General features: G+C 39.9%; 1 protein-coding gene across 1 annotated transcript; it reads right to left on the minus strand.

The window, feature by feature from the left end:
- Positions 1-26,306, minus strand: LOC145437542 (copine-8-like). Its single transcript, XM_080314807.1, has 17 exons — positions 25,610-26,306; positions 21,716-21,814; positions 21,243-21,351; positions 19,261-19,301; positions 14,508-14,658; positions 14,413-14,452; positions 14,209-14,285; positions 12,000-12,164; positions 11,147-11,293; positions 11,015-11,090; positions 9,957-10,069; positions 9,640-9,760; positions 7,630-7,737; positions 7,185-7,312; positions 6,950-7,110; positions 5,289-5,362; positions 1-493 (listed from the first exon to the last, which is right to left on the minus strand). The coding sequence occupies exons 1-17, from the start codon at positions 25,686-25,688 to the stop codon at positions 326-328; spliced, it is 1,857 nt and encodes a 618-aa protein (XP_080170933.1). The 5' UTR covers positions 25,689-26,306; the 3' UTR covers positions 1-325.
- Positions 26,307-26,715: the final 409 nt, after the last annotated feature.

The following is a 26,715-nucleotide window of genomic DNA, read 5'->3' on the forward strand; positions in this document are numbered from 1 at the left end:
TAACTCTCGCTGATTTATCCATGTTCAACCTCCATGCACTGTTCGAGAAGAATCACTGAATTCAGATTATTATATGGAAACACGACACGTGATATCAGCAGGACATATAATAGTGCGGCTTCTCGATCGAAGTTACTGTACCTCTTGGAAAGCAATCAAGCAAATCATCACTAATACAATTACAATGTACGATACACAGTATTAGTCTTTTGTTTTGTCAAATTGCCAAATCTCAGTTCAACCGGCGTTCCTCTAATATGCCCGTACCCGTAGTACAAATTACATTCGCGATGCTTTTAGTGTGACAAAATCGTAGAAATGTCCTTCAGAAGCTGGTAGATTCCGTGCGCCGTATTTCTTGCGGATGAAAACTCCTGCTTCTCATATAATCGACCAGCTGCCTCGGTATTTCCTCCAGTACGTCCTTAGCCAAGTTGGATTGACTCATGACACAGTCTTTCGTGGCTCCAAAATGGTTGCGCATAGGCACAAACTGAAATAAAACGCACTATTTGTTGACACAACAAAAAGTGTTCGTGTACCATCTAAAAATAGTACACTGAACGCTGTCGTATTCGATATTTCGTGCTGGTTACGTCATATTTTGTGTTACGATTGTTGATATACGCTGCTCTTTTGAATTTTCTACTAGTTGCTGACGATTGCCCTGACGAGTGTCAGCCGAAAATATTCGTGTTCATTTCAATATGAATGTACTATTCAAATTTCCGAGTATGAGATGGAATTTCATTTTCATTGGCAGTTTTGCCACATCGACGACAAAGATCCTATACTTTCAATTTCTCAAAAATCGATTGCTGATCTCAGAAAATCGTTCACTGACAGGGCTGTGTTCAAATATAGAATAACGTTTCGGCCTCACCCATCGGCACCCTGGTCAATTTGATGACAACAACGTTGCGACGTTCACTAATTAATCTAATGAGTGTGACCCACGTATGGGAGGGGAGTTGGATAGTTGATCCGCTATCATATAGCATCGTTGAGGATTGTAGTGATATAATAGTAGCATTCAGAGATATCCTCCAATGGGACATAACTTTGTTATATGTAATGCTGTTGACGAAATCCCCAGCAGTAGCCTACATTCGCACACTGGTTTTACATGTCATGGGCAATGTTCCCTCTAATTTTTCAGTAGTCTGCGCAAACACACCATCTCACTGCGCACTCGCAGTCTGTTGTAAAACAGTGCGTAACACCATACGTGCATGCATCCATTCAAGCCACATGATTTATTGATAGAATCAAATTACAGCATTTACATTTCGCTTTATTACACGACACCAGGTAAGCACATTAGGAGTGCAGAAGGGAAATGCACCTGAAACATGATGAAGTCTCAACTTGAAATTAAGCCATTGAAACCATGTTCTTTAAAACGCCAACGTATATGAACTACAGCTAAAGGGTTTTTAAAATAAGCATCATAACACACGTCGTGCGACTCTGTGGTGTCGCAAAGGGTTAAGAAGCAATGAAGCGCAATGATGATAAACCTCAACTTCACGGATATTGGTTGATTCAATTTCAAATTTTCTTCAAATTTTCTCCGCGCTTCTCGCGATTCGATTGTACTTTATTTTTCGATTTTAATGTAGTAATAGGCCTACCCCTTGTAACCTAAGCACCGCAGTACAGATGCGAACAGCAGAGTAAACTGATGCGCCCCATATAGAAATACCAACTCGGAATCGTGTCTTCCTCACGAAAGAAATTTGTTTCTGGAGCGTTCGGGCGATTTCAATATCTTTACTCTATTCCTGCAATCCTGCTGGGAGGCCAAGAAATAACAGCATGCAACAAAGTGGCTACCGGTAATTACAATTGTACCACCGGAAGATACATCATCATTTATAACTTGGGCTTAAATTTGCGTAAACGAAGCCTCCATCAACTCTACCGCGGAATCTGATCACATGGGCTGAGAAAGGCTAAATGTTTAATAGGAATATCGGAAACTACGATTACTAATGACGAAATTCATTCGTGAATCTGGAAAATTTTCGAACATTGCGAGACCATGACGAAGCCAATTTTCAGATTCATTACATGACCCCCGCAATTTCGGTGAGTATAGCACGCCGATATGGATAATCAGATTAGTCTGGAGCTCACCGAAAATGGGCATGGAGAGTTTAAAATGGGTATTTGACGTCCAGTTTGCTCATTACGCACTATGCCCTGGTGGCGGCCGTAGGCTACATGACTAGCCGAAATGCGGTCATCAATAGCAAAAAGGTTGGCCACCCCTAGCCTCTATAACAGGAGTCACCAGCACGCGGCCCGCGAGGTCATATTTTGCGGCCCACGGCTGGATTTGAGATTTCAGAAGAAAGCTCCGTGCGATTTACCTCGAATTCATAGCTCTAGTGATTGCTCTATGTATAGTCCGGAATTCATATTATACAATTCTCTCATCAACATTCATAACCTTCCATGCCATCAAACTATCCGTCGAGATTGCTAGCATTACGGATGCATTGTGATATGACGACAAGGGGGCCGCGAAATGTTTCAGTATCATTAAGGGGGTCATGTCTAAAAAGGTTTGAGAACCACTGACTTGGGGTTTACCCACAAGATTAAGCTTTACGTGTTGATGGTCTTTCAGCTAGTAACGTATCTAGCCCCCAAAAGCGTTTCCAGGTATCGTGCACAGCTCACAGTTCAAAATAAAATGAAATTGATGACAATGATCTTTTGTTGTATATTTATTCATTTAATAAAATGTTACTTCTTTTGCAGTCACTATGGCGTCATCGCCTATGTTAGGTAGCATAGCGTTGTACTGACGTGGAGTTTTGAAACATGGTTGTTTACTTTATATCGATATGGAACTCATGCGGCCGCTACGAAATTTGAAAAGTGGCCCGCGACCCGTTCAGAGTTTGCGACCCCTGCTCTATATATATAGGCCTACATACACGGATGTGACGTTCTAATACCTGCAATGCATGCACTCATTACTATGAAGACATACAGTGGGATTTTAAATATGAATATTCAAGTGTGACAGAAACAAGAACTATATGAGCGTACGACCTTATCAATTGAAATCCGATTTCTGGCAAATGCGCAATTAGTTGAAATTTTATATTGGTGCATATGTTTCAAGTCTGTCCAGCAGCGACCAAGTTAATTGGAATATAGAAGATTCCCGTTCAAACGAATCGAATAAATCAGAATTTTGCTGCTGAGAAGCCGATGTAATTCAATTCCCTACTTTGCATGGTTGTATCATTTCACGATCAACATCTGCAAAGCCCTGTTGAGTAACTATTGTGCGCAGCAATGAATTGCAATTAGCAGGCATACACAATAACACTCTGTCCTATTTCGAACTCCAATTAAAACAAAAGACTGTCACAAGAATCACTCAAGAATTATTTTCAACAAAAAATGCGACGCTCATGGGTGCAAATACAACATAATATAAAAAAGAGGAACGTGAACTTGCTTGTCCGATGGAGAGATGAGATGATGTTTCTTAGAGAATTTGGGTTGAAATAGACGTTTCTACCGAGATGACATCGCTTCATCTGATTACGAATTACTGATTACAAGTTAGTGAAGTACTTTTGTACATCTGAAATGATCCTCAGGTCGGTGAGATGAATAGCAGTGCCTTCTGCGAAAGACGCAGTGATAATTTTTTTCGAACCAGAGGTGTATTTTTTTGCGCGCAGAATGTCAGCGCGAAACTTGGAAAGAACATTGTTCATGGGTCTATCTCGCTTCTGTTGTGATTCCCAAATAATTCCGTTCTGTTTTCGATGATTAGGTGACCTAAATCGCCGACATTTGAAACAAGGATATTGAGAATGAAATTTGTTTAAATGGATAAATTCATCCATACGTATGAGAATGTAAACGTTGGACGATTTCCTCATAAAAAATCGGTTAGTATCTGAGATATCCGACTGCTAATGATAAAGCAGTGGTTCTGAAGCTTTTTAGACTGCGACCTAAAGATTATTTTCAGTGGCATCTCGCTAGGGCGTGACATAGCCTAAGCCTCACACGTAGAAAAACAATCCATTATTAATATTAGTTTGTTTGCTTTGGGGTATTCATGGTGTTTGTCGACTACTATGGTCATTTACACCAGACCGATATTCTTCTTATTTTCCGTAACTGCCGACTAATAGCACGGCCCACCTCTAGGCATTTGTAAGACACCGCTGGCACGGATGAGGTGGCGAGGAGGAGCCTAGGTATACCTCCAACCCTTAGGTATCGGACGTCGACCTCGGTCGGACTCTAACCCGCACCCATCGCTGCTGCAGCCGCGGATTACATACCACTGCGCTATCTCGCCACTACTCATTAATATTAGTAGATGCAACGTTATTACGGGAAGGCATGGCATATAAAACGCGCAGACAGCACTTGTACGCAACGCAGCTCTCTGAAGCATGTCCGACTCACGCGACTTCAAATCGTGGTGCATTATTTTGCTCTGCGCGTCGCAATTGTAGGCTACTGTGCTTGAAACTGTCTCCTTAGGTTGGAAGGAGGGACAATTTGGTGCTGACCATTTCCATGGCCGGACATATTAAGATCAAAGACTTTCGCAAGCCAGTTACGGCCAAGGTCTTATCGCTGCACCGCACGTTACCCAGGTCATGGTCGGAGGGGGTTGGACTCGAAATACCTTTGAAATTGCGCTTTTGTGTGGATTTTGTGTACTGTATGTTTCCTCGAACGCTCGTGCGTCTGACTGATTGCTCGTCAACTAGTTCGAGTGGTGTTGGTTGATGGCCGTGAAGATTGGCCCACGGAGCTCGTGTGACCCGTGGGGAAAGAGGACGTTTTGTTGTTGTTGCGTTGCAGATGTGGCATTTTCTGTTTTCATCTTTTGAAATATAGTTCGCACAGAAATACCGAAGAACTACAAGGGAGCGAAGATTATTTCATAAATCAACATATAGAGTTGAATTTTTTTACATATTAATTCAACTTCAAATTTCTTCTGCGCTTCGCTCGATTCAGTGCCACCGTTTGACCAATCGCTTGTATATATACTTGTTTAAAAACTTTCGCGCTTCCCTCGAGGTTGGGATTAGCGAACATATGCGTATTAAACCAATAGAAGGTGCTAGAATTTTCCTGTTTCTTGTTTCGATACGTAAGCAGTGTGCGTGACTGTGTGTGTTAGTGAATGGTATGTATAAAGACTAGAGTCAAGATGAACTGGCCCGTGACCCGTAAATGGTGGTCTGGGGGGGAGGGGGCTTTGTCAGGAAAAGAGAAATTTGACTCACCTGTACAATGTCACGTTCCGCGTCGACGCCTCTGTATGACAAACGCACGGTATCGCCGTCAAGCTCTTCCATGGCTGGAAATATAAAGTTCAGTCGTACCATGGGCGTGATCGTGAGCGTAACTGCCGCCCACCCAACCCGTAATTGGGGGTGGGCTGAAGTATCCATTCTTTTGGGGGGTATTTATTCAAATTGAAAATAGCGTTGTTATCGCTGGATTTCGGATTTTACCATAGGTTTCTCCGTCCGCCGTATGACAGTTCCTTCGTGTATTAAAAAAGCCTAGAAGTGGACTCTGCTACATGTCGGCAGATATGGAATCAAAATGAAGGAAATATGCCTGTCGCGAATATATAGTCGTACCATGAATAACACAAACTGTTAATTCATATCCTCGACTGACACCTGTAGCTAAAATTCATTCTCTGTCTCGATCGTGTCGAGAAAGCGGAACGCTAAAGAAATGTGTGCCAGTAATTTCAGTAACTGTTGAGAAGCGATGACGGGTCACCTCAATGTCACGCATCGCATGGAAGTATTGACTTCTCATGAGAATCTGTTAGCTGCAGTTCGAATACTCTGACTTTTTTTAGGAACATAATAGCTGCTGACGAATGTTTTTCATGACTTCAACTTAAATTGGAGACGACGAGATATTTGGATCGTAGTGTCTAATTAAGGCTGTGCTGTGCAACCTGAGGCTACGTGACTATTAGACTATGGCACATATCGTCCATTACAGCGACACGACACACCAAGACATGTGAAACCTAGACATGTGAAATTTCGGTAAACACGCGATTCCGCGAAGTGTTCTGCCAAATAGATAGGCGACGAGAAAGCTTGCCCGAGTATGACCAAGACATATCTGGCGAAACCTTCGGTATATATAGACTAGACCAGTGGTTCTCGACCTTGTTGACCTAGTGGACCGGCCAGATTTCAATACAAATGTTGCGGACAGGTGAACCACCAAAAATTATAATTTAACCCTAGATTTATTCACGAAAAATATATGCAACTCAGATATTGATACGCTGCTCTATTGAAGTTTCTGCAAGGAGAAGCTCGCGAAACACTGTTGAAGACCACTAACTTGATGGTGAATGTTCGGTTTCCTTTGAAAGAAATGCGACTTTAGTGATTGCCGCAGCTTATATTATACTGCCAAGTGTCGCTTGATTGCACTGTCCGAATTTAGCGTAGTTTTATACGTGCAACTTGTCCGAAACGAATTGTAGGCTACGTTAAATAATTTCGTAAGACACTTGCACCGTGGTGACATACGCCAAAAGTAGGCCAACGACACTAATACAGAAAAAAACTATGTTCCTAATTTATGAATAAATCTAAAATTTGCTGTTTTATTTATTTATATTTAATTAATTGAAGAACATGCAAATTGTTGCAATTTTGAATTGAGATATAAAATTCTGATATAATTGGCGGGCCGACAGGAAACTTGTAGTAGACCAGCGGCTGAGAATCCCTGGACCAGGCTATAGTGGTCGCTAATCAGTGTACCTATTGCACTACTCAAGGGAATCGCCAGAAAATGACGCACACATGGTTGCCGTCGACGTATAACAAAAATTAAGGACATCTAAACTTTGAGTAACACTTGAGACCCCGATGGTAATGTATATCCATGCGATCCCTACCATCGAATTCATCGTCTCCAACGCCTACAATGATGATAGAAATCGGGTATTTGGCAGCGTTGACGATTTCGTCTTTCGTGGCTTCCATATCGGTGATCACTCCGTCAGTAATCAACAGCAAAACGAAGTATTCAGATCCGTCGGGCACTTTAGCAGCCATTCTGCATGTGGGAATGGACTGATAACATATCTGCATTCGTGATGCGCCATGGCATGGGAAGTGAATATGACTTACTCTGTCACGCTTCTGATGATAGGAGAGAAATTTGTGGGTCCGTGCAGTACTATCTTTTTAAGGCATGTCTGATACGCTTCCAATACTCCCTTTATTCCATTGCAATTTGGATCGTTTTGTTTGAAGTTCTATGCGAAAGATGATTAAATTGTAGCAGATGGGGATTGGAAACAAAACAGTAAATTAGTGCATCGCGACTGGCGAGTTCATTTGCTTCATTTTACAATCGTTAAGCAAAATATAGTTAATCAGTTTGGATCAAATTGTTAGAGTCATCAAAATACTTTCAGCCGTGAATCGGATCTGGCTGCTTTCGGAAGGCAAACCTTCGGTGTAGCCTATGCCTTGTTCGAATATCAAACGGCAGGCTGCTATCTAACGTTGCATATCAGACATTACCAAATGCTCTGAAATACCGCCGATTGTCATAGGGGCCTGTACTTACTATTGGAAAAAAGTGCGATATTTCCCCGTCTGGAGGCAATTTTGCTCCGAATCCATATGCGGGGAACAGCTTATCTGAATCGTAGTCTTCTATTATCTCTCCAACAGCCTGTGGATCAATTCAAACAGGTATACCATCAAGCAATAAATGTGCTGCATCCATGACTTAACGTTAATTGTCATAAATATCATAGTGTAATTGATTACTATGACTTTTGGAGAAAATTCTTTTGAATATGTTAGACTAAAAATACCTTTGTTTCTATTTGCTGTTATTGGCCCGGAGTTGATAATTACTTGGTTCAATAATATTGCATCATGAACACATCTTATCCAATTCTAATGGACAATACAATTTATGCAAAAATGTGAAAAAAAGATCTTGTCGCCTATAGCTGACCTCAGTTAATTAGTCCGTACTCAATTTCTAATGGAACCATATCGTCAGAACCCAAAAATATGATATTTTTCTTTGGTAGTAAAACGAAAATACAATGGCTACGTTTGAGTTTGATGATGTGTTGCATTACCCTGGCATATAGTTGCAGGCAAAATTTACAAAAACACAACAAAAAATCAGATTTATTTTTTGGATTCGCGCCATGAATAATTTGTGGTTCCCTTAAGTGTTGCAGATAAGGAATGATCATTTTTAACGAGTTTGTGAATGCTCACATAAAATATGATTAAAATTATATACAACCGGTACGATGCTCGAAACTAAACTCCTCCAACCAATAGATGTATTAAATTGGTACTTTTATCTGAATACCTGCGACGGATCGTAGCATGTATTAAAGATGCCACATGTTACAGAGAGCGTCAAACAATATTTGCAATGATAATCAAGAAAGTAGAGATGGTCGGGCAATTAGCCGGGGGCAAAATTAAACCAGCAATTCTGCTTAATTCATTGTTACAGTATTTTTTTAGAAATATATACAACGTCTTGCATAGAAGTCTTATTGAATGTATGAGCATTGAGCAACTAACTCGAAACGCGAAAAGAGGGGGTCCTCAGGGGACCATTCATTTTTTCATGAGAAAATTGGACAAATGTCCCAGAAAGAGGACATATGTAAGCCTTTTAGAAGAGGGCTTTCCTTATTTGTATATCCGTGTAGCGGTTAGCCGATAAGGGAGGTTAGTAACGTTTTTTCGATATATCTATTTGAAGAACTTCTTGAAGGCATAGAACTTCAATATACAATTTAATAGTATAATCATATTGAACTGAACCCGAATATTTTCGGCAGACACTCGTAATGGGTAATCGTCAGCAACTAGTAGAGAATTGGAATGAACATTGTACATCAATACTAGTCTGCCCTCGAGATTACCGGACCACAATCTGACATAACGCTCACGCCTACTGACACATGTAACATTAATTTTTGTCGCTTCCTTTTCAGCTATCCTTTCTTTTATCTAGTGTGCAAGCCTCTTATTTACATGCTGTAGGCCAAGGCGGGTGTCTGATTAAAAGACTACTCCAAGTAGTTTCATCACACTCCTAACTTTTCATTATATCGCAATCGTGTGGTGTATTGATTTGTTAAAAATAATTACTAAAATTTAGATCATGATCAACAATCGAATCTCTAATTATGTCGTCACCGGCATGAAATGTCGAATAAACGGAGCGCAGAGACCGCTTCCGCTTGATGTACCATTTTTAGATAAAGCGCGAACTCCCCCAAGACACAAGAAAGTGTGAACGTCCTCTCTCAATAACACGAACTATGTCGTCTCGATAATTTTTCCAGCAAAATAGGATTATCTAACAGATGTTTGCGGATTGCAGAATTTATGGCTTTGCCTGTTCTAAATCAAGCTTCAAGGGATGAGCCAAGGATGGGCCTTTCGCCAAGCGTGATGCGCGTGTTCTAATAAAGTCAGGAAAATGATGTTTTATGCGGTCCTGCAGACGTTGTTTCGTTTTTCCCACGCATTTATATTCAAAGTAAACTGTACATATTATCATCATCATGTAAAAATAAAAATGAATCACCTGAATTGCTAAGGAATATTGATTGGGTTGTTTTGGGTCGATGTAGTGCAATGATCCCGGCAGGTGTGGGTTACCGTTTGAAGACGTCAAGTCAATACCAACCACAAAGCTCATTTTCGTACTGCAAATTAAACATGCTGTTACGAATAGTTCTAAACTAACCTGCGGAATTTACTCAGGATTTGTCATGCGCAATTTCGCATGGTATTTACGTTCATGGCGTATTGCGCACGGACGACGCCGACGAATATAAAGTTAGCAGTGACAACGTATCACGGCAGTGCGAACTTGTCAGCTAAATGTGCATTGATACAGACCCGTGTCGAATATACTCGAAAAAAGTTGGTTCCTTGTCAATACGAAAGTCCAGCAGGCGGATATGTCCAGAATGTTGGTACCTTTTCTTTTTGACCTTCTCCGGGTGTCTACACTACAGTTGACCGAAAAAACATAAATTGAAGATAGGGTGAATTCGGATCGCATCCTATTATATTGGAACTCCAATATAGACGCCAGAAACGAATCGAATCTCTATTTTTCATAATTTCATAATAACGCTTCACGTTTTAGCGTTATTTACTCGTACAAGTTGTCAGCATGGTTTTAGCGGACAATCAATCAAAGCCTGGGTATTGTAAGTACGCAGTCTTGCAATATGGTCATTATTTATCATATCAGCACAAGGCCATAAATGGCGAAAAGCACCACTCAAATTTGTAATATTAATAATAATAATATTAATACTGATAGCAGCGAGTTATCTAATATCATATTCGAAAGACCTGTCCCCATTCGAAATGAGATTGTGAATCGTCCCTACATATTCCATCCAACTATTTAGCGTAGCAGATGCTGAATTAAGCGTACCAAAAGCATAAACATTGTGAGCATCACAACATTCATTACCGTGGCGCAAATGACCTGAAGGGGCTATAAGCGCCAAAAACTGTTCAATAACAACAACATCAACAAGACAGTGGGCGTCTGAATGGTCAGACATTCGAAACGGTGAGTGTCAAAACGGACAGTGTCCTAATGGCGATACATTCAGAATAGTTATGCATTCGAATTAGCAAGTGTTGGTGATATATGTATACATAGGCTCCTTCGTCATCTCACCCAGGTAAGCGGTATTATGAAAAGGCCAATAAGGGGGCAACCAGTCGGCAGCTACGGAATACCAATAAGGAATGACCATCGCAGTCGAAAAACACCGAACAACAACTACACATTTGCACTGGATCATTTGTTCATTCGTTTTGTCATATCTCATGGTGGATCGCATAATGAAATTTGGATGAAAAGTGGGTCGCGAACGGTAGGAGGTTGGGAAGCACTGATCTATAGAGATGCGGAATGAAAAAACATGGCTCACATCATACGTATTTTCGGCACCTGGGCCTCGACGGAGCCTGCGAACGCTGGTCTTGAATTCTCCGATTAAGTCGTGCCTGCAGCAAAATCTCTTCAAACCATACAGTTCAACTTCAGGTATATGTACATCTACCCGCCGCCTCTGTTCCAGTCATATACTTCGACCTTGATTGTTCTTTCCGGATCGCCATTGCAAAGTGATCGCGACTGAATTGCAATCTCTTTCCACGTTGGATTGAGCGTGTTCTTGATAACTTCAGTCTTATGACATATTGTGAAACTGGAGAATTCACACGAGATTTCATATTGATAATTCATAGATGCGTTTAAGGTTCGATTTGAAAATCGTGGCGTATTGAATTACGCATATACAATAAAATATCGCTTTGTACCATTGTTAGAAGCGTAGTATAGTATTGTGTATAGGGTTGCATTTAAAACAAAAATCAATTTAAAACAGACGTGTTTAAAACATGGCCCTCGTTTAAAACATGTTCTTATTTTGTCTGTTTTTTGTGCCATGACCTCACAAATTATAAATCGTGACGTCAAATTGGATGGGCATTGACAATTGAGAATATAGGATAAATATGGCTCTTTCGACGGAAAGGGCTTCCGACCAATGTCGACCACATTGTTATGCAGCATTTTTACATTCGTGCTTTGTCCATGAGTACGCGTTGAACACTCCCGAACCTATATGTGTGACCAGCATAACGAAATTTACCTGGGATCGCAATAATTGATTTAATATTGGCATATTTTGTTTACCATGTATATATGGGCATTCGACGCGCCTGCATCGATGGTATGTAAGGATTCAGTGTGCGCTGATGCAAAATTCATATGGTATCACGAATTTGTATTATTGAAACGGTCAATTGCCTGTTGGCATTTACTCCGGGTCGTTGTAAATATTGAACGATGCAGCCTTCGGTGATTGGACCTATCCACGTAGTTGCGAAATGTCGATCATCAATTCTTACCTTCTATCCTCGTTGCACCTCCAAAACAGTAGGAATGGGTCCGACTTTCCGAAAAAGTCCTTCTTGTCCAGTTTCTTTCCGCTCCACTTCATATGAATCATATCCTTTGACGAGCTCAATTCTTCGGCGGCTATGATGATTCTTCCTTTGACTTTTGAGCGGATTCTAGCGAAAGACGAGATACTGTCGGCTACACCTATCATTAGGACAGGTTTTTGTTGCACTGAAATCGTGAGAAAGTTGCACTAATTTAATGAAAAGTTGCAGTAAAAAGTTTTATTGCTGAACGATCTTTAGAGCATTGGATACTCAAATTGTTCCGTTGTATAACCAAACAGCTCCCATACTATAACCTTCACCTCTAAAAGCTGGCTGGTACACGTTAGTTAGGCTAAAATTCAAAGTTCAAAATACTACTGGGAGTGAAAATGATTCGCGGGCCGCGCAAAAATCTCATGCGATCCGCATGTTGGACATCTCTGCCTTGGACTGTGATCTCAATATGTATCGCGATTGTCGCTTTTTACTTGCAAAATAGCGAATGCACTTTTATAGAGACACAGTTTCGCTAACTAAGCTATATCTCAACAAGACTGGACCCCGAAAGACTAGACGCAATTTGTTTCCGTGTGTGTGGGCTTAGCCTACCGCCAATTCATACTTCTTCGAGTTGCAGGTCAGCTGTTGCGTCACAGATAACATTGAGAGGCAGCTAATCCAGCTATATATTTTGCTAATCAAGGAGAATAGAATCTAGAAATAGTTTTACGGAGTGTTTTTTAAATTGCTCGTATTTTCCGCAATATATAATAAAACTTGCAGTAAAAGGTTTTATGAAAAATGGAAAAAGTAGCAAAAAGTTGCAATCTAACATCTCCACAAACAGCTTATGGCGTAATACTACATGCAGTTTAAGTATTTAGGAAGCTGTGGGAAGCTGCAAAAAGTTGCAAAAGTTGCAAAAACTTGCCCTACTAATTAATTATTGCAAACATTTAAAACGAAGAGAAATACCGCGCAATTTGCCGTTTCGTATTGAATTTCCCGTTTCAAAGGTGCAGACATCACTTCCAGGAAAACTTTCTCATGACAACTTGGTTGATTCGGGCATGCCGTCATAAAGGGCATCTGCACATACTCTGAATGATTCAGACAACGGCAAGTTGGTAGCGAGCGAAAGATATGCCGAACTGTTTTAATGGTTGCTGCTGAGTCTGAGCCTGAGCCATTTCTTATTCAATTTGATAAGACAACAGTGTAATTAAACATGTAATTCCTCGTATTTTCCTTTGTATCGACGTAGCAATTCACCGGATTTTTTTATTATTTTCAGCCAGATTCGTACTTGGTATGATATGTTCGAAGCCGGATTCGATTTGGAAGAAACAGGATCGGAGTCGGACTAGGGAACTTAAATACCTTTGTTCGGTTTCGTGATGCATACATAATTTGGAGCGAACGCAGGGACTTGAGAGCTGTAAAGCAATCCTTGGTCGTCACAAATACGCATAAAACCGCGACAGTACGCATGCTCCATATCACAATTTCACTTTCAAGCGTGAAGCAAAAATCTGAGCAGCGTGACAATACAAATTCGCCAATATCATGGAGTTTGTAATCCGACACGATAGCAATGATTATATCTCCCATATGTGACAAATTTCCAAAATGACTACCAAATGAAACTTTCAAGTTATATACTCATTCCTATTTTCGTTCCGAGTAATGATGATTCAAAGCTAACGGCAATATCGCAGCAGGCTCAAAATTATCGTTGTTGAACTGAGCGGTATTTCTTCCAACGGTCGGGTGGAGAAGATATTTTCTCTTTATTCTCATCGAAAAGACAAACTCGTTTGATGTTGGGATTATGGAGAGCAATAATCTATTCTTAATATGCATCAGCACAATGCGTAATTTGTTGCATTTCTTATAAACTCGTCATGCGCTACGCTAGATATTCTTCAATTGCTTATGGAAGCATAGTTCTACCGACCTTTTTTTTAATATATTTACGGTTATGGTGAATATTGGTATCTACGCCAGGTTGATTGTCCTTATCATCATTCCTGCTGACCGTGATAAAGTTTTTAAAGTTTTCTCCTATTACAAATGTTATGTGGTGTTTTGCATATTTATTGGATATTATCAGAATTGAAACTTCCAGAGTCCATGACTACAAAATTTGGGACTATTGCACCATACTAACTTCAGCGGTGCTTCGTATTTATTGCTTCGACTTCCGATGATCTGTCCTAGCGTACAAAGGACTCTTCCCAAGAAATCCTGCAAGTGTATTAAATTTAATTCAAAGAATATACTATACATAGTAGAATAGATCTTGTTGAAGTAACCCTATTTATTCCATCAAAATGTATTTGGTGCGTATCATAAGAAAGCATACAATTCATACGTGCTTATCCAAGGCTGGACTTTTCGAGTCGATATCGTATCTGAAAAGGGAATCTTTTTTTTAATTCGGAAGAGTAGGATGGTGAGGAAGCTCACATGTCAAATCTCAGGCGCTGTTTCTTCTCAAAATAGTGATCGATCACGAATTTCTTTACGAAGTCCGGATTAAGCGTGTCTCGAATCATCTCAGTGCGTCCGTATTCGACCCATTCCTTCGTTTTCATGTCTTGAGTAAACATCACCGCGACTGATAAAAAAAACGCATATCAAGACTATTGTATTTTTAACCAATGGCTGAATAAGAAAAGCCAATAATTGTATTAATTTTGTTATTGCCACGATTTTTACTTTTCACTGCTAGCATACATGAATAAGTAGGACTCAATTGTAATTTTCGTTTGTCACTCAAATGAATTGTCACTCAGTCGATAAATCGCAGTTACACATATCAGGCACCAACTGCACAAAAGGTGATAACTAGGGCCATTTAGAGTCATTAAAGTCATATTTTTTTATATCCATCAGTAAGTCGTGAAATCAATTTTAACGCAAAAATCGCATCCATATGGGGTGTTAAGAAAGTTATAAACTCATATCAAGTAATATTTTCCTGGTTAGGTCATATTTGAGTTATAAAGTCATATTGCTGTATATTTTAAATAAAAAGTGCCGATTGAAGCAATTACGCACTAAGAAAGTAAGGCAGTTTCTGATTGAACGAAGGCAACTGTAAGGTTAACCTACATAACATTACAGTCCCAGACCTATGAGGTCACACATTGCATTATGAGGTCACACATTGCATTGTGTTGCTACACAATCCGTCTTACTTCTGTGCACTGAAGTGGGACGTAATTTGAAGTTCAGAGACTTCCACAACTGAAAGAAATAGTCAACGCGTGGAAGCTGAAGGAGTTATTGTAAAGAGCGTCAACGATTTAGTGAACGATCCAAAGTTGACGAGTCAGTTAACAGAAATATGCCTCCACTACAACAATATTTCAAACTTGATACTGAAAATGGAAAGTTGTACGTACGCTATCAAAGAGGCTCATGCTGATCTAAATCAGACATGGGGTGATTACTTCATGAATGTAATCGATTGCGATTACGATTACTTCCGAATGACGCGATTACGATTACGATTTCGATTACGATTACAGCAAAATCAGTAAGTAGTCGATTACGATTACGATTACATTGGAAAAGTAATCACGATTACTCACGATTACATTTATTTTGCATTTTAGAAGTTATATTGGCAGACAATATATGGATTGCGCTGAAAGGCCTAATGAGATAACAAACTTCCTTTAAAAAAAGATGCGTCATTTGCTTGTTACGTCATAATGTACCCATTGCCTATATTTATAGAGGACGATTTATCGCACCCAACGAATTGCATTCTTGCCACGTGCATGACTGCCGCACCCCAAATTTCCCAATACAGTGGGGAGCGAGCTTGGAGGGGACTCAAGAGTATTTCGTAAACCAACATAAATTATAGAGTATTCTCAAGAGATTTAATTAACTTGACAATTCTCTCTATAGATAAGCTTGATTTTTGAATGCATACGTCCCCTCCAACAAAAAAAGCATAGGCCTACATAATTTATAGTAGGCTTGCATTTAAAACAAATTGGTGTTTAAAACACATTGTTTAAAATATGTTTTGAACAGTGTTTTAAACAAAGGCTTTAAAAAAAACTAAGTAGAGTTTTTTTAAGTTGTAAAATTATGCCATAATTCCACAATTACCACCCGATTTGGCCGGCATATATCGATATGAGATCGTTGGAACCCCTCAAAATAGTCGGTTCAATAGTTATAGTACAGATATTTCGTCAAATGAGCTATATTTAGCCTATATTTTTAAATGGTCAATGCCAATCCACATTCGTGACGTCAAGGCTTAAAAAACTATAACAACAAAAAGAATAAAAACATGTTTTAAACGAAGGCCTTGTTGCAAACATGATCGCTTTAAATTTATTTTTGTTTTAAATGCAACCCTAATTTATAGCAATAGGCATTTAGGTTCCAGTCAATACAGTGCCACGACACACCAAAAGGCATATGCAATTTCGACCAACACGCGACTTCACGAAGTGTGCTACTAAAGAAAGACCTTGGCCGAAACTTAGGGTATGTGTCCATTGTCAATAGCCGCGCTGGGTGGGCGTGACTAATAGTCCGGTCCTTCCAATCCGAGCCCACCACAATGCAAATGCCACCCGGACACCCACAGAGCATTAAAGACATGACAATTTGTGTGTGCGTCTCACGAAAGTTTTTCTTTTAGTCTGCTACGTTAGGGATGCAACCAATGTTCCCTCTAAGCTGCGCACGTGGGCAAATGCGCAGTGCTGTCACGGTCTCTGCGCACAGAAAATCTAAGTTGCGCACAAAAAATCCGAGGTGATGACCTTTTTTTTAGTCGTTACGCACTGTTGTCCAAGGGTCTGCGCAGTAAAGTTGGTGAGTGTGCGCAGACTCGTCAAAAATTAGAGGGAACATTGGATACAACAATATCTTTTGATTATATAACATACCGGAAGTCACGAATTACCAACACACACCAAAGTAATTATGACAAGATAACATACGGTATAATTATGAATTACGTGCCCCCAGCTCTACAGGTAAATCTGACCATCGGGGGCAGAGAGAGAGAGAGAGGATTAAAAATTAATAATAATGTAATGCGATTACGAATCTTATTGACGAAATTCAGTCTTCAACTTGAAATTACCACCCTATGGGTGCCAAAGACTAACGTTTAGACTGGGGGTCGAATAGCTGTTTCGGTCCTGATTCTAGCTACAACCCACGCTGACATGATATATAAGCTCATGGATATGTCGGCAGATCCCAATGTTGAGTAAAGAATTATGAAATAACGATTAGCGCATGTTTAAAGTAGAGTCATATGAGAATAAGATGAAGAGAACATAACATTCTGCCTTCAACTTAATACAGATAATGTACTGTAAGCTGCCGCTACGAGAAACGGCAAAAACGGCTCGGTTGTGATATATATCAGCGACTGTTGATTTTTATTGCTTCGTTGTGGAAACCGTAATGTTTTATTTGACGAGTACAAAATCTCAAATCTTTGTCCTGTGTACGTACGTACTTTATACATAGGCCTACTGCTCGCCAAGCAGCAACGGTCAAACTGCCTTTGCATACCCAATACCCAAACATCAATACACAAGTTACTAGGTAGAGTGGTGATTAATTATCCTGCTGCGGGGTACTGGCGCGTGAAACGTGTTGATAACATGATATACAGCACGGCGGGTGTTCTTACAATCACACGAATGTACGTGAAGTAGGCCTACATCAAACATCTATTTACTATGGATACTTCTTACGCAATGACTAGCAAAGCTAATAGGCTACTTCTGACGTAATAATGAGCAATGGCATTTAAAAATCAGACGTTTGTGCTATCATGAACCTGGTATAATACATCTTCCTTGTTCACGAATGTTCAGTGTATGTCATAGTCCTTGTACAACTAAAAAGTAATCGTTATTTCACAAAGAAATCGATTAGATATGGGAAGTAGTCGATTACGATTACTTCGGATTTTTTTCGAATGTAATCGATTGCGATTACGATTACTTGAAAATGCTGTAATCGTCGTAATCGATTACGATTACTAATCGCGATTACCCCATGTCTGATCTAAATGCCCCCGATTTCGGAAAAGATCCGCTTGAACTCAAAAATTACTTTAAGAACCGATTGGACAAAAACGATGTGAAACAAATTATGGAGCTACAAAGACAAGACATTTCACCAGCGCTATATGCAAAACTGCAGTAGTGTCAACCAACATCAGCGTCTGTGGAGCGCTCATTTTCCTTACTAAAGTCATTTTTACGTCCAAATGGTAACTTTAAAGACTCCAACATTCCACACCATATGAAACTGTACAACAAAAGTGGTTTAAAATAATAATGGATGTGTATTACTGTTATGTTGTTCATGTTTTACTCGTCAGTTCCATGTGTGAAATTGGTTGCATGTAAAAATACACGATTTTCGCATTAAGTCATTAAAGTCATATTTTCCCAAAAATAAGTCATATAATTGATTTTTAAGGTCATATAAAAATGGACCTAGTGATAACAAAAACAAATGCAACAGCTCATGTGAGTGAAATTTATAGCCTAAATCAGGTTTAGCTGACAGTCAAGTCATTTGAGTGACTAATACCGATGAATTTTCATTTAAAAACAATATGCTTTCCTATAGAGATCGATAAGCAAGATTTCAAGTAACTCCTAAGCGATAATTGATTATTATTACCAGATGCAGCAATGGAGCTGAATGAATAATAGATAAATACCGCCCATCGAACGAATACAACATTCTATATTGGTGATGCAGGTTACTGGTAGGAAGGAAGGAAGGAAGGACGTAGTTTATTTTTGTCCTCGATGTTTTCGCGGTATATACACCGACTCATGATATACATACACACGATCTGCGCATATGCATACCATGAGTGCATGATGTGCATATGCCGCTGGACAAGGAAGTGCAGATATAGCCTTTACGACTTTTTAAGTCATGCACCACCCCTCCACGCTATCCCAGTAATGCATGAGCGCCAAGCAGGGAAGCCATGGATACCAGTGTTACTAATCAGGTCTTTGGTCTGACCCGGCCGGGAATCGAACCCACGACCTACCGATCAAGAAGCCGGACGCTTAACCATTACGCTATCTTGATCGGCTTGTACATGGTACCACGTCTGTATCCCAATGTTTGAGAAGCAGAGTTTGGGATTCGATAAATTTTAAGATCAGCACACAAGCTTTCTATTTACACTTACTTGGATCTGACTTCGATAATGCATCAGCATCAAGCAATTCTCTGAATAAAACAAACTTTCATGACAGTAATATACGGGTAAATTGGCAATACATCAAACAATACATCGCGTAGAGTCGCCCAACACCACAGCACAGTGTTCATTATCCTTATAAGCGCTCGTATATCATTTCAGACTAGTTGGGGATCCGCACAGTTAAATTATATGTATTATATATATATATATATTATACATCATAGGTGTATGAATCTGTCTCGAGTTATATGTGTCAGATTGAAGATGGAATTTATAAGCCCAATTTAATGAACGTTATATTCTGTGCGTTGTTACGGAAGTCAGTTGTTGAATTAGAATTCACCATGATGGATTTTGAACATACTTGGGTATACATCCCGAAACGCATAGATATTTAACTTTCTCTCGAATGGTTGATGATTGGTGGCTTTTTAACCAATTTGATAAAATGCCAGCAACAATAACATTTCAATCTGTAAAAATCAACGCTTTGGTAGGTTATGATTCTCACATCAATTATATTATTTCCGAACAATTCACCCCCATATCGATTATCGAAAAGCCCATGGAGCCTTAAACGTTTGAGATTTGCCAATGTGCTCGTTCTATACGTGAAAAATCTTTTTAAACATGTTGGACAAATATGCTCGAATAGCCAATATATTTCACACTTCATCTTGTACCCCGTACTTGAGTATCTCGACAACGTAGAATTACACTTCGTTAATTACCGGGCTTTTCAGCCCCGGATTCTGATGATGGCGTATCCCCCTTTTCGAAATCCTCAAATTCAAGGTGCGCAAATCTTCAAAATCAAGCTGGTATCGCGCCGGCGACTAACACAACTCGCAAATTCGATCTACCGGCAATCGCGCGCCACGAAATCTTAGATTGCACGGTATTACCCTCATTCAGAGAGATTAGCAGACATGGCAACAACGCAGTCTTCAAATACGCAGTGATGTCTTCCTGATCTACACCTAGGAAAAAATTGCCTTGAAAGTGACATTCACAAATTCCAATTAAAAACAACACCATAGCACACCATGTTCTTGATTGGCGAGTAGCTTCCTAGCACCGCCTTAAAAATGTAGGCGTGTAGCGCAACGTTATATGTTACGCTAAATACTTTGGAAGTCGATCAATTTTAAATATATTCCGAATACGCGCGAGAAATACATTTGACTGCTCTCAGTGATTATATATTCGATTTACGATAAGTTACACTTTCATAGGTAAGGCTTAGCCCGTCTGTGCCTCTTCTGTGCCTTTCCTTCCCTTTCGCGTTAAATTTTCGAACGATAAATATGAAAATTCCGTGATTATCGGAATAAAAATGTTCAAAATCTAGTCATTCATAAACATCGATGGACAATACCAATATAATCATTGAAAGTTTCAGAATTTTCCTTCATTCATCATTGACGACATGTGAGGCACTGCCTTACTTGTCTCCCCTAACCCACGTCACTGACGTATCACACCCTGCAGTAAGTATGTACTGCTGTAGTGACCATGTTTGGCTCCACCTAGGCATATGGGCAGAGAACATAGGAATATCACTACGAATCCGTTATATTAGTGCTACCGATACGTCACGAAATTTTAATTATGACGTAACAGTTGATATGTATGACTCTTTCGTGAATACGATTAAAAATATTGGACCAATATAGCTCTTCGGTCGAAAAAGACTCCCCACCCCTGCCACCCTTAGATTAAAAGAAGTTGAACAACCCACTGACGACTTTTGAAATAATTGACGTAGAACGAAACGTGTTTCTGGTACGTCTTAGGCGACACATCGTATAAGGATCCCTGGTCTCTCCACCATTGCGATATTGCTGCTTTCGTGGAACAGCATGGGATTCATATACGACAGAAGGTCTATCCACCCTCAAGTACTGATAACAATGATTCCTATTGGCAAATACGAATCAAATCTTCGTAAGTTTAGGCAATCATACCTGCATGCAATTGATAATTCTATCTCCGAGCGTTGCATTTCTTTCCAATACACCGGGGATTGAAGATCCGATGGAAGATTCTTTCTTTTGGTGGATGCCGCCAGCGCCGCTTCATGTTCAGAAATTTTCATCAATTCGGGTAATAGAATACTGACTTCAAATGATTAGAAAGTGGTGGAAAGTCAGCAAAACCAGGTGATGCTCGAAAAAAACAGACGCGGGTGGAAAACCCACCTGTAGCACGTCAATACCGGTCACCTGGGCCACTAGAAAACAGGCCTGCTGCACTATCATTGATGCCGCTGTAAGGCTCTATTTTGCTTTAATTCACTTATTGAAAATTCTAAGCTTGATAATACCAGGGATAGAGGAAATATGCTGTGTCCCTTGACGATACATCCATCTCATCTATTGATATTACTATGAATTGCATCAAAGCCCTTGAAATTTTCAATAACGAGGTTCTTGCTTACCATTGACGTCCGTTGCGTTTTCATATCCGACGAAATCGTCCGGTGGATTATTTATTGTTTCAGCATAAATGTGATCACTTCCGGGCGCTGGCAAAATCCCTGTGTGAAATATTTGGTAATTGCTGATATTTTGTAAATACTATCCGAATGAATATCATCCTGTTTCGAATGTCCATGGAAACAATGCGAAAATATTTACACAGCGCCTACTAACCAGCGGGAAATGGGTCGGAAATCATTAAAACAAATTTCAGGAAACTAGCGAATAACTGAAACGCTTTGAAACGAAAAAATCTGGTAAATCAGGAAATAAAATATTCGAGACTGCTTAAAATTGGAGACAAGTTTCCGGTAGTTCGAATTTCTATTCTTTCGAAATCTTCTCAGTTTCATGCAGTTTAGCCTCCGTACATTTTTGAAAGTTGTAAATCATGATCTTATGCATCTAACCTTACTGATATTGCCACTCTAGTTTGACAGGTGTTTCTGAATATCTCATGAATGTGAAGATTTGAGTTCTTTCTGCAGATTAGGATTCTGAAATCGTACTTATTTCGAAAAGTGTCAACTTTACAGTATAAAGAATCATGATTCATAATTGACGGATGTAGAATATAGAAAAATCGATTGATCAATATTGCGACTTGTAGCAGCATTGAAATAATTTTACATGATATATTATTCAAGTTGCTGATGTCTACGTGTAATCGTGATGTATAATCCAATACACAAGACACAACGGGATGTAATGAACAGACACATTTCGAATCGAACGAAACGCTCACTCAAAGTAACATACACTGCAGCTGTGGTTTCCAACCGGTTGGGAATTCCCCACTTGTGGGGAATTCGGGTGTTTCTGGTGGGGAACAGCCGCACTTGCAAAATAATCACACGGAGGTGCAACACTGCGATTACCGTTACCAGTTCACTACTCTGGACTGTATGCGTCGCTAATTTTATCGCATGTTGTACAAAAAACTTGTTTTTAATTCTGTAAAACCAGTATTGGGGTCACAAACGCGTTTAGCTACGAGCAGCATGACGTGAAATAACGCTTTCGCATAATTTGGCGGGATATGGTACGCAATAAGTTTTATGTTGCCAGTGTAATGCGATCGTCTATATGCAGGGGTCGGGAACCTATGGCTCGCGAGCCATATATGGCTCTTTGAGGATATGATATGGCTATAGAATAGATTTTGAATTTGGCACGTAATTCGCATCTTGTTCACCAACTTTGCTGTAACTTAGATACAACTTTTTACAGCGGCCAGATTCATTATTCTTGTGGTAGCTGAGACAAGTCTATGTGAGGTCAAAACGGGGCGTATCCCCTTCAAAATCCAAAGTCACGTCAAATAATGCGTGCTGATAATTGCTCAATGCTCCTTGCTCTTTTATCAGTTCAATATATTAGTTTTTTCTTCATTAATAGGACATACAAGTCATTAAGGGGTGTACGTACATCGGGAAAAAGTAATACGTCTATAGTTCGATACGAAATTTCTATACTTTCTGAAACAAAGTTTCTGTCACGACTGCAACCAATATCAATCGTGATTCAACCGTACCCGATTTCGCACGCCTTGAATTGTGCGATGCGTTGATTGGTCAGAGAGAATAGCAGACATGGCGACGCCTGCATGACATATGACAAGGAACTTTTCAAATTCGCATCGTCTTCCTCATCAATGACGATAAATAAATTACCTTGGAAGTAACATTCCCATTTACAAATTCATATTGCAAGCGTAGTCGTCCATATTCGCGATTAATGAATAGATAATATGTATCTGCAAAACGTTCCGACCAATTTGTCCCTTGTACATTGCTCAACTGCCGTCTCGCACTGTATCGTTATGTCGCGCAACCGCCTTCAGCGGTGTGGGTGTCACATGACGACTCCAATGCAGAGAACTGCACTTTCGCGCCAAAATAACGTAACCAATATTCGTTGACATCGTTGTATGGCTCTCTGTGATTACAATTTTAAATATAAAGCAAATATGGCTCGTTAGACCAAGAAGAGCCCTATTGACCCTATATTTTCAATTGTAATTCTGAAAGAGAAATACAATGATTCAAATTGACGGTTGCATCACAAATGAAGATTTGCTCCGTCGTGTTGGCACCAAATCGAAGTTCACTGCATGCGATTCGTCGTGTGCATCAGATTTTCGTTTATACGCGGATATGATGTTTCAACCCGATGTCCGACGTTTGAGCATGCAACATGCGTTAAGCAATTGACAACTAGCTTAGCTGGTTACACAGGCGTCGCCATATTTAATCGACACATTGTAAAATCCAAGATTTTACGACGTGCAGTAATAGGTACGGGGAATTGGGATGTTAGATAAGATACTAGACGAGCAGCTCTCTATCGAACTATACGGATTAGATTTGTCCCATGCATTCCACTAAATAACGTGAAGGTAGGATATTTGCGATATTATGGAAAATTTATTACATTGGACTAATAATAATGAGCAATTATCAGCAGTCAATATTGGCATAAATTTCAAAATTTTTATTTCCTGAGCTCCAACCCCTTCCCAGGATATGTCACTGTTTTGACCTTATGAACTTGTCTCGTCTTCCACAAGAATGATGATGCCACTCGTTATGAATATTTATCAAAAGATTAAGTCAATATTGATGAATGACATGGTGCTAATGTGCAAAATTATAATATTATGAAAGAGCCATTTTTTGTTAGCAGAAGAGCCATTTATGGCTCGCGGTCCATATGTTTCTGACCCCTCTACAGTCAGACGCCTCAGAGATATTAGGTGCACTGAATTAAGCAAACGGCTTATCCGTGACATCCGACATATCACTCTGGTGATTCACCAAAGTTAAAAGAAAATACGACCATAGTCATCTCGACCTAGGATTCACTATTGGTCAGATAAACCATCAGTATATGCCAAAATCATTGGTTTTCCTTATACACGGGTCGTATCAATTCTAACTTGCATCGATATCAAGTCGTTACTATACAAAATCCTACGTATTTTTCATGGTAGAGAGCGTGTTTGAGGGTTTGATAGAGGGTTTTTTTGGATCTGGGGAATGAAGACTCGGACTTCACCGGAAGTGGGGAATGAAGGAAAAAGGTTGGGAACCACTGCACTATAGTAGTGCGGAACGGATCGACAAATTCTCCGGTCCGGCTCCGATCCGATTGTTCAATTCTCTAGTCCGGCTCCGATCCGGCTCCGATCCGGCTCCGGCCGCATCAGGAAAAAGTACTGATCCGGCTCCAATCCGGCTCCGTCCAAAAATGACAAAGTCCGGCCAGAAATCCGGCCCTACACGGTACGGGGGTTCCGTGAATTGATAAACATGTCTCGTTTATGTTCGCAATGGCTTGGCGGTTACTTGCGTGTGGTTGGTTAGTAGTTATTTAATTGTAATAGTCATGCTTATCCACAAAGATTCTGGCCTTATCAAAAAAGTACTGATCCGGCTCCGATCCGGTCCGGCCAAAATTGTAAAAATCCGGCCGGATATCCAATCCGGCTCCGATCCATGCTCCGCACTACCCCATGGCCTAGTGCTAGGTGTAACAACGTTAAAAAGTGATCTATTTGCTGTAATTTATTTTTGACAAGGTCTTTCTTTCGGCTTTTTGTAAAGAAGCTATTAAAATAAATGCGAGGGATCGGGACTGAGGAGCCCAACGAATCGAATTCAGACCGAGTTTTCTCCGGTTTTTGGTCGAGAATTTAACCAGCTACGCCAACTCCACGCGCTAACATCATAGCTGGAAAACATGAAAAGTGGTGATTTTTTATATAGACGAACTGAATACCACAATTTTTGATAATACTGTCTACTATTCAAGGACTTTGGAGAGGAAATTAGTAAACTTTAACGAGAACTTACTTGTAACGTCGGATGGAAGTTGAGATACCGTCGGCTGGTTGACATTCTGACCACGTCGATTTTGACCGTGTTTAGCCATTAAGATATAATTAGATCAATATATATTATTCCAAATTGTAGTCGTCGCTATTTATCTACTTAGCACTTTGTCTTCAATGGTGGCAATCTGAGTGTAATCGAACAGGCGATTATAGGTTAATAATATCAATGTCCAGTCAACAATGAAGATTCTATTCTACATAGACCTACACGATATAGGCCTACACGATATTACGAGATGATTTCTAGTCGAGGCATGTCGATCAGCGCTGATATATATCCATTTATCCATCAATCTGCCTTTATCTTACGTTGATATCAGTCCGGTTCAAGGGGTTCAAACATGCGGCCCATCGGCCGCATCCGGCTCTCAAACGATATCATCCCGCCCGCAAAGCATTTCTGAGACTGATTAGATTGAAAATGCTTGTATTAGGCTACCCAGTATATTTCCAACCAATGCGAATATTCTTTGAAGGAAATACGCCTACTTCTGTCCCCGAAGACATCAAATGTTTAACACGTTCATAGGCCACATTATAATCACTCGAAGTCAGTGTTGCGGTTTCACTCTAGTCAACATTAGGAATACGTCGGTGAATATTTACTTAATACAACTTGTAACAGTTACAAGACATAGATCGTCGAATAATATATAGCTACATGCGTTTTCAGGAGTAAACCGGTCACATATAATATAGACCAGTGTTTCTTAACCTTTGCCTACAGAACACTTACGGTTATATGCAAGCATTCGCTGAACCCCACAGTCATCAAAACCTAAATCTACTACAATTCCCATTCAACTACTTGTCTAATACATTATTTTGGATTACTGGTGCACAAAATTGACCTGCAACTAATAGTGGCCAAGAGAGGTCACAAACCATATGTATAAGTTGGTGCCTTTACCTTCCGGGAGTGACTGACTCACGACACCCCTATTGCTGCATGAAACACCCCGCGGTTACTAACCGCTGATATAAACTAAGAGTGAGTCTAATAGAAGTAATAAAAAAATTCACATATGCTCCGGTATCAAATGAATATTTTCGGCCACTTTCGAC

This window comes from Botryllus schlosseri, chromosome 4, assembly GCF_051294905.1.
Source record: "Botryllus schlosseri isolate E-star chromosome 4, Bs_hap1, whole genome shotgun sequence".
Lineage (NCBI taxonomy): Eukaryota > Metazoa > Chordata > Ascidiacea > Stolidobranchia > Styelidae > Botryllus > Botryllus schlosseri.

Bases quoted from the DNA above. Each gene is read 5' to 3' on its own strand.
- LOC145437542 (XM_080314807.1), bottom strand. From the start codon at position 25,688: ATGGCTAAACACGGTCAAAATCGACGTGGTCAGAATGTCAACCAGCCG. The intron at 7,738-9,639 runs GTGATTCATTTT...ATTGATCCACAG, and splicing joins AATATTCCTTAGCAATTCAG to GCTGTTGGAGAGATAATAGA. The intron at 494-5,288 runs GTGAGTCAAATT...GTTTTATTTCAG, and splicing joins CGGAACGTGACATTGTACAG to TTTGTGCCTATGCGCAACCA.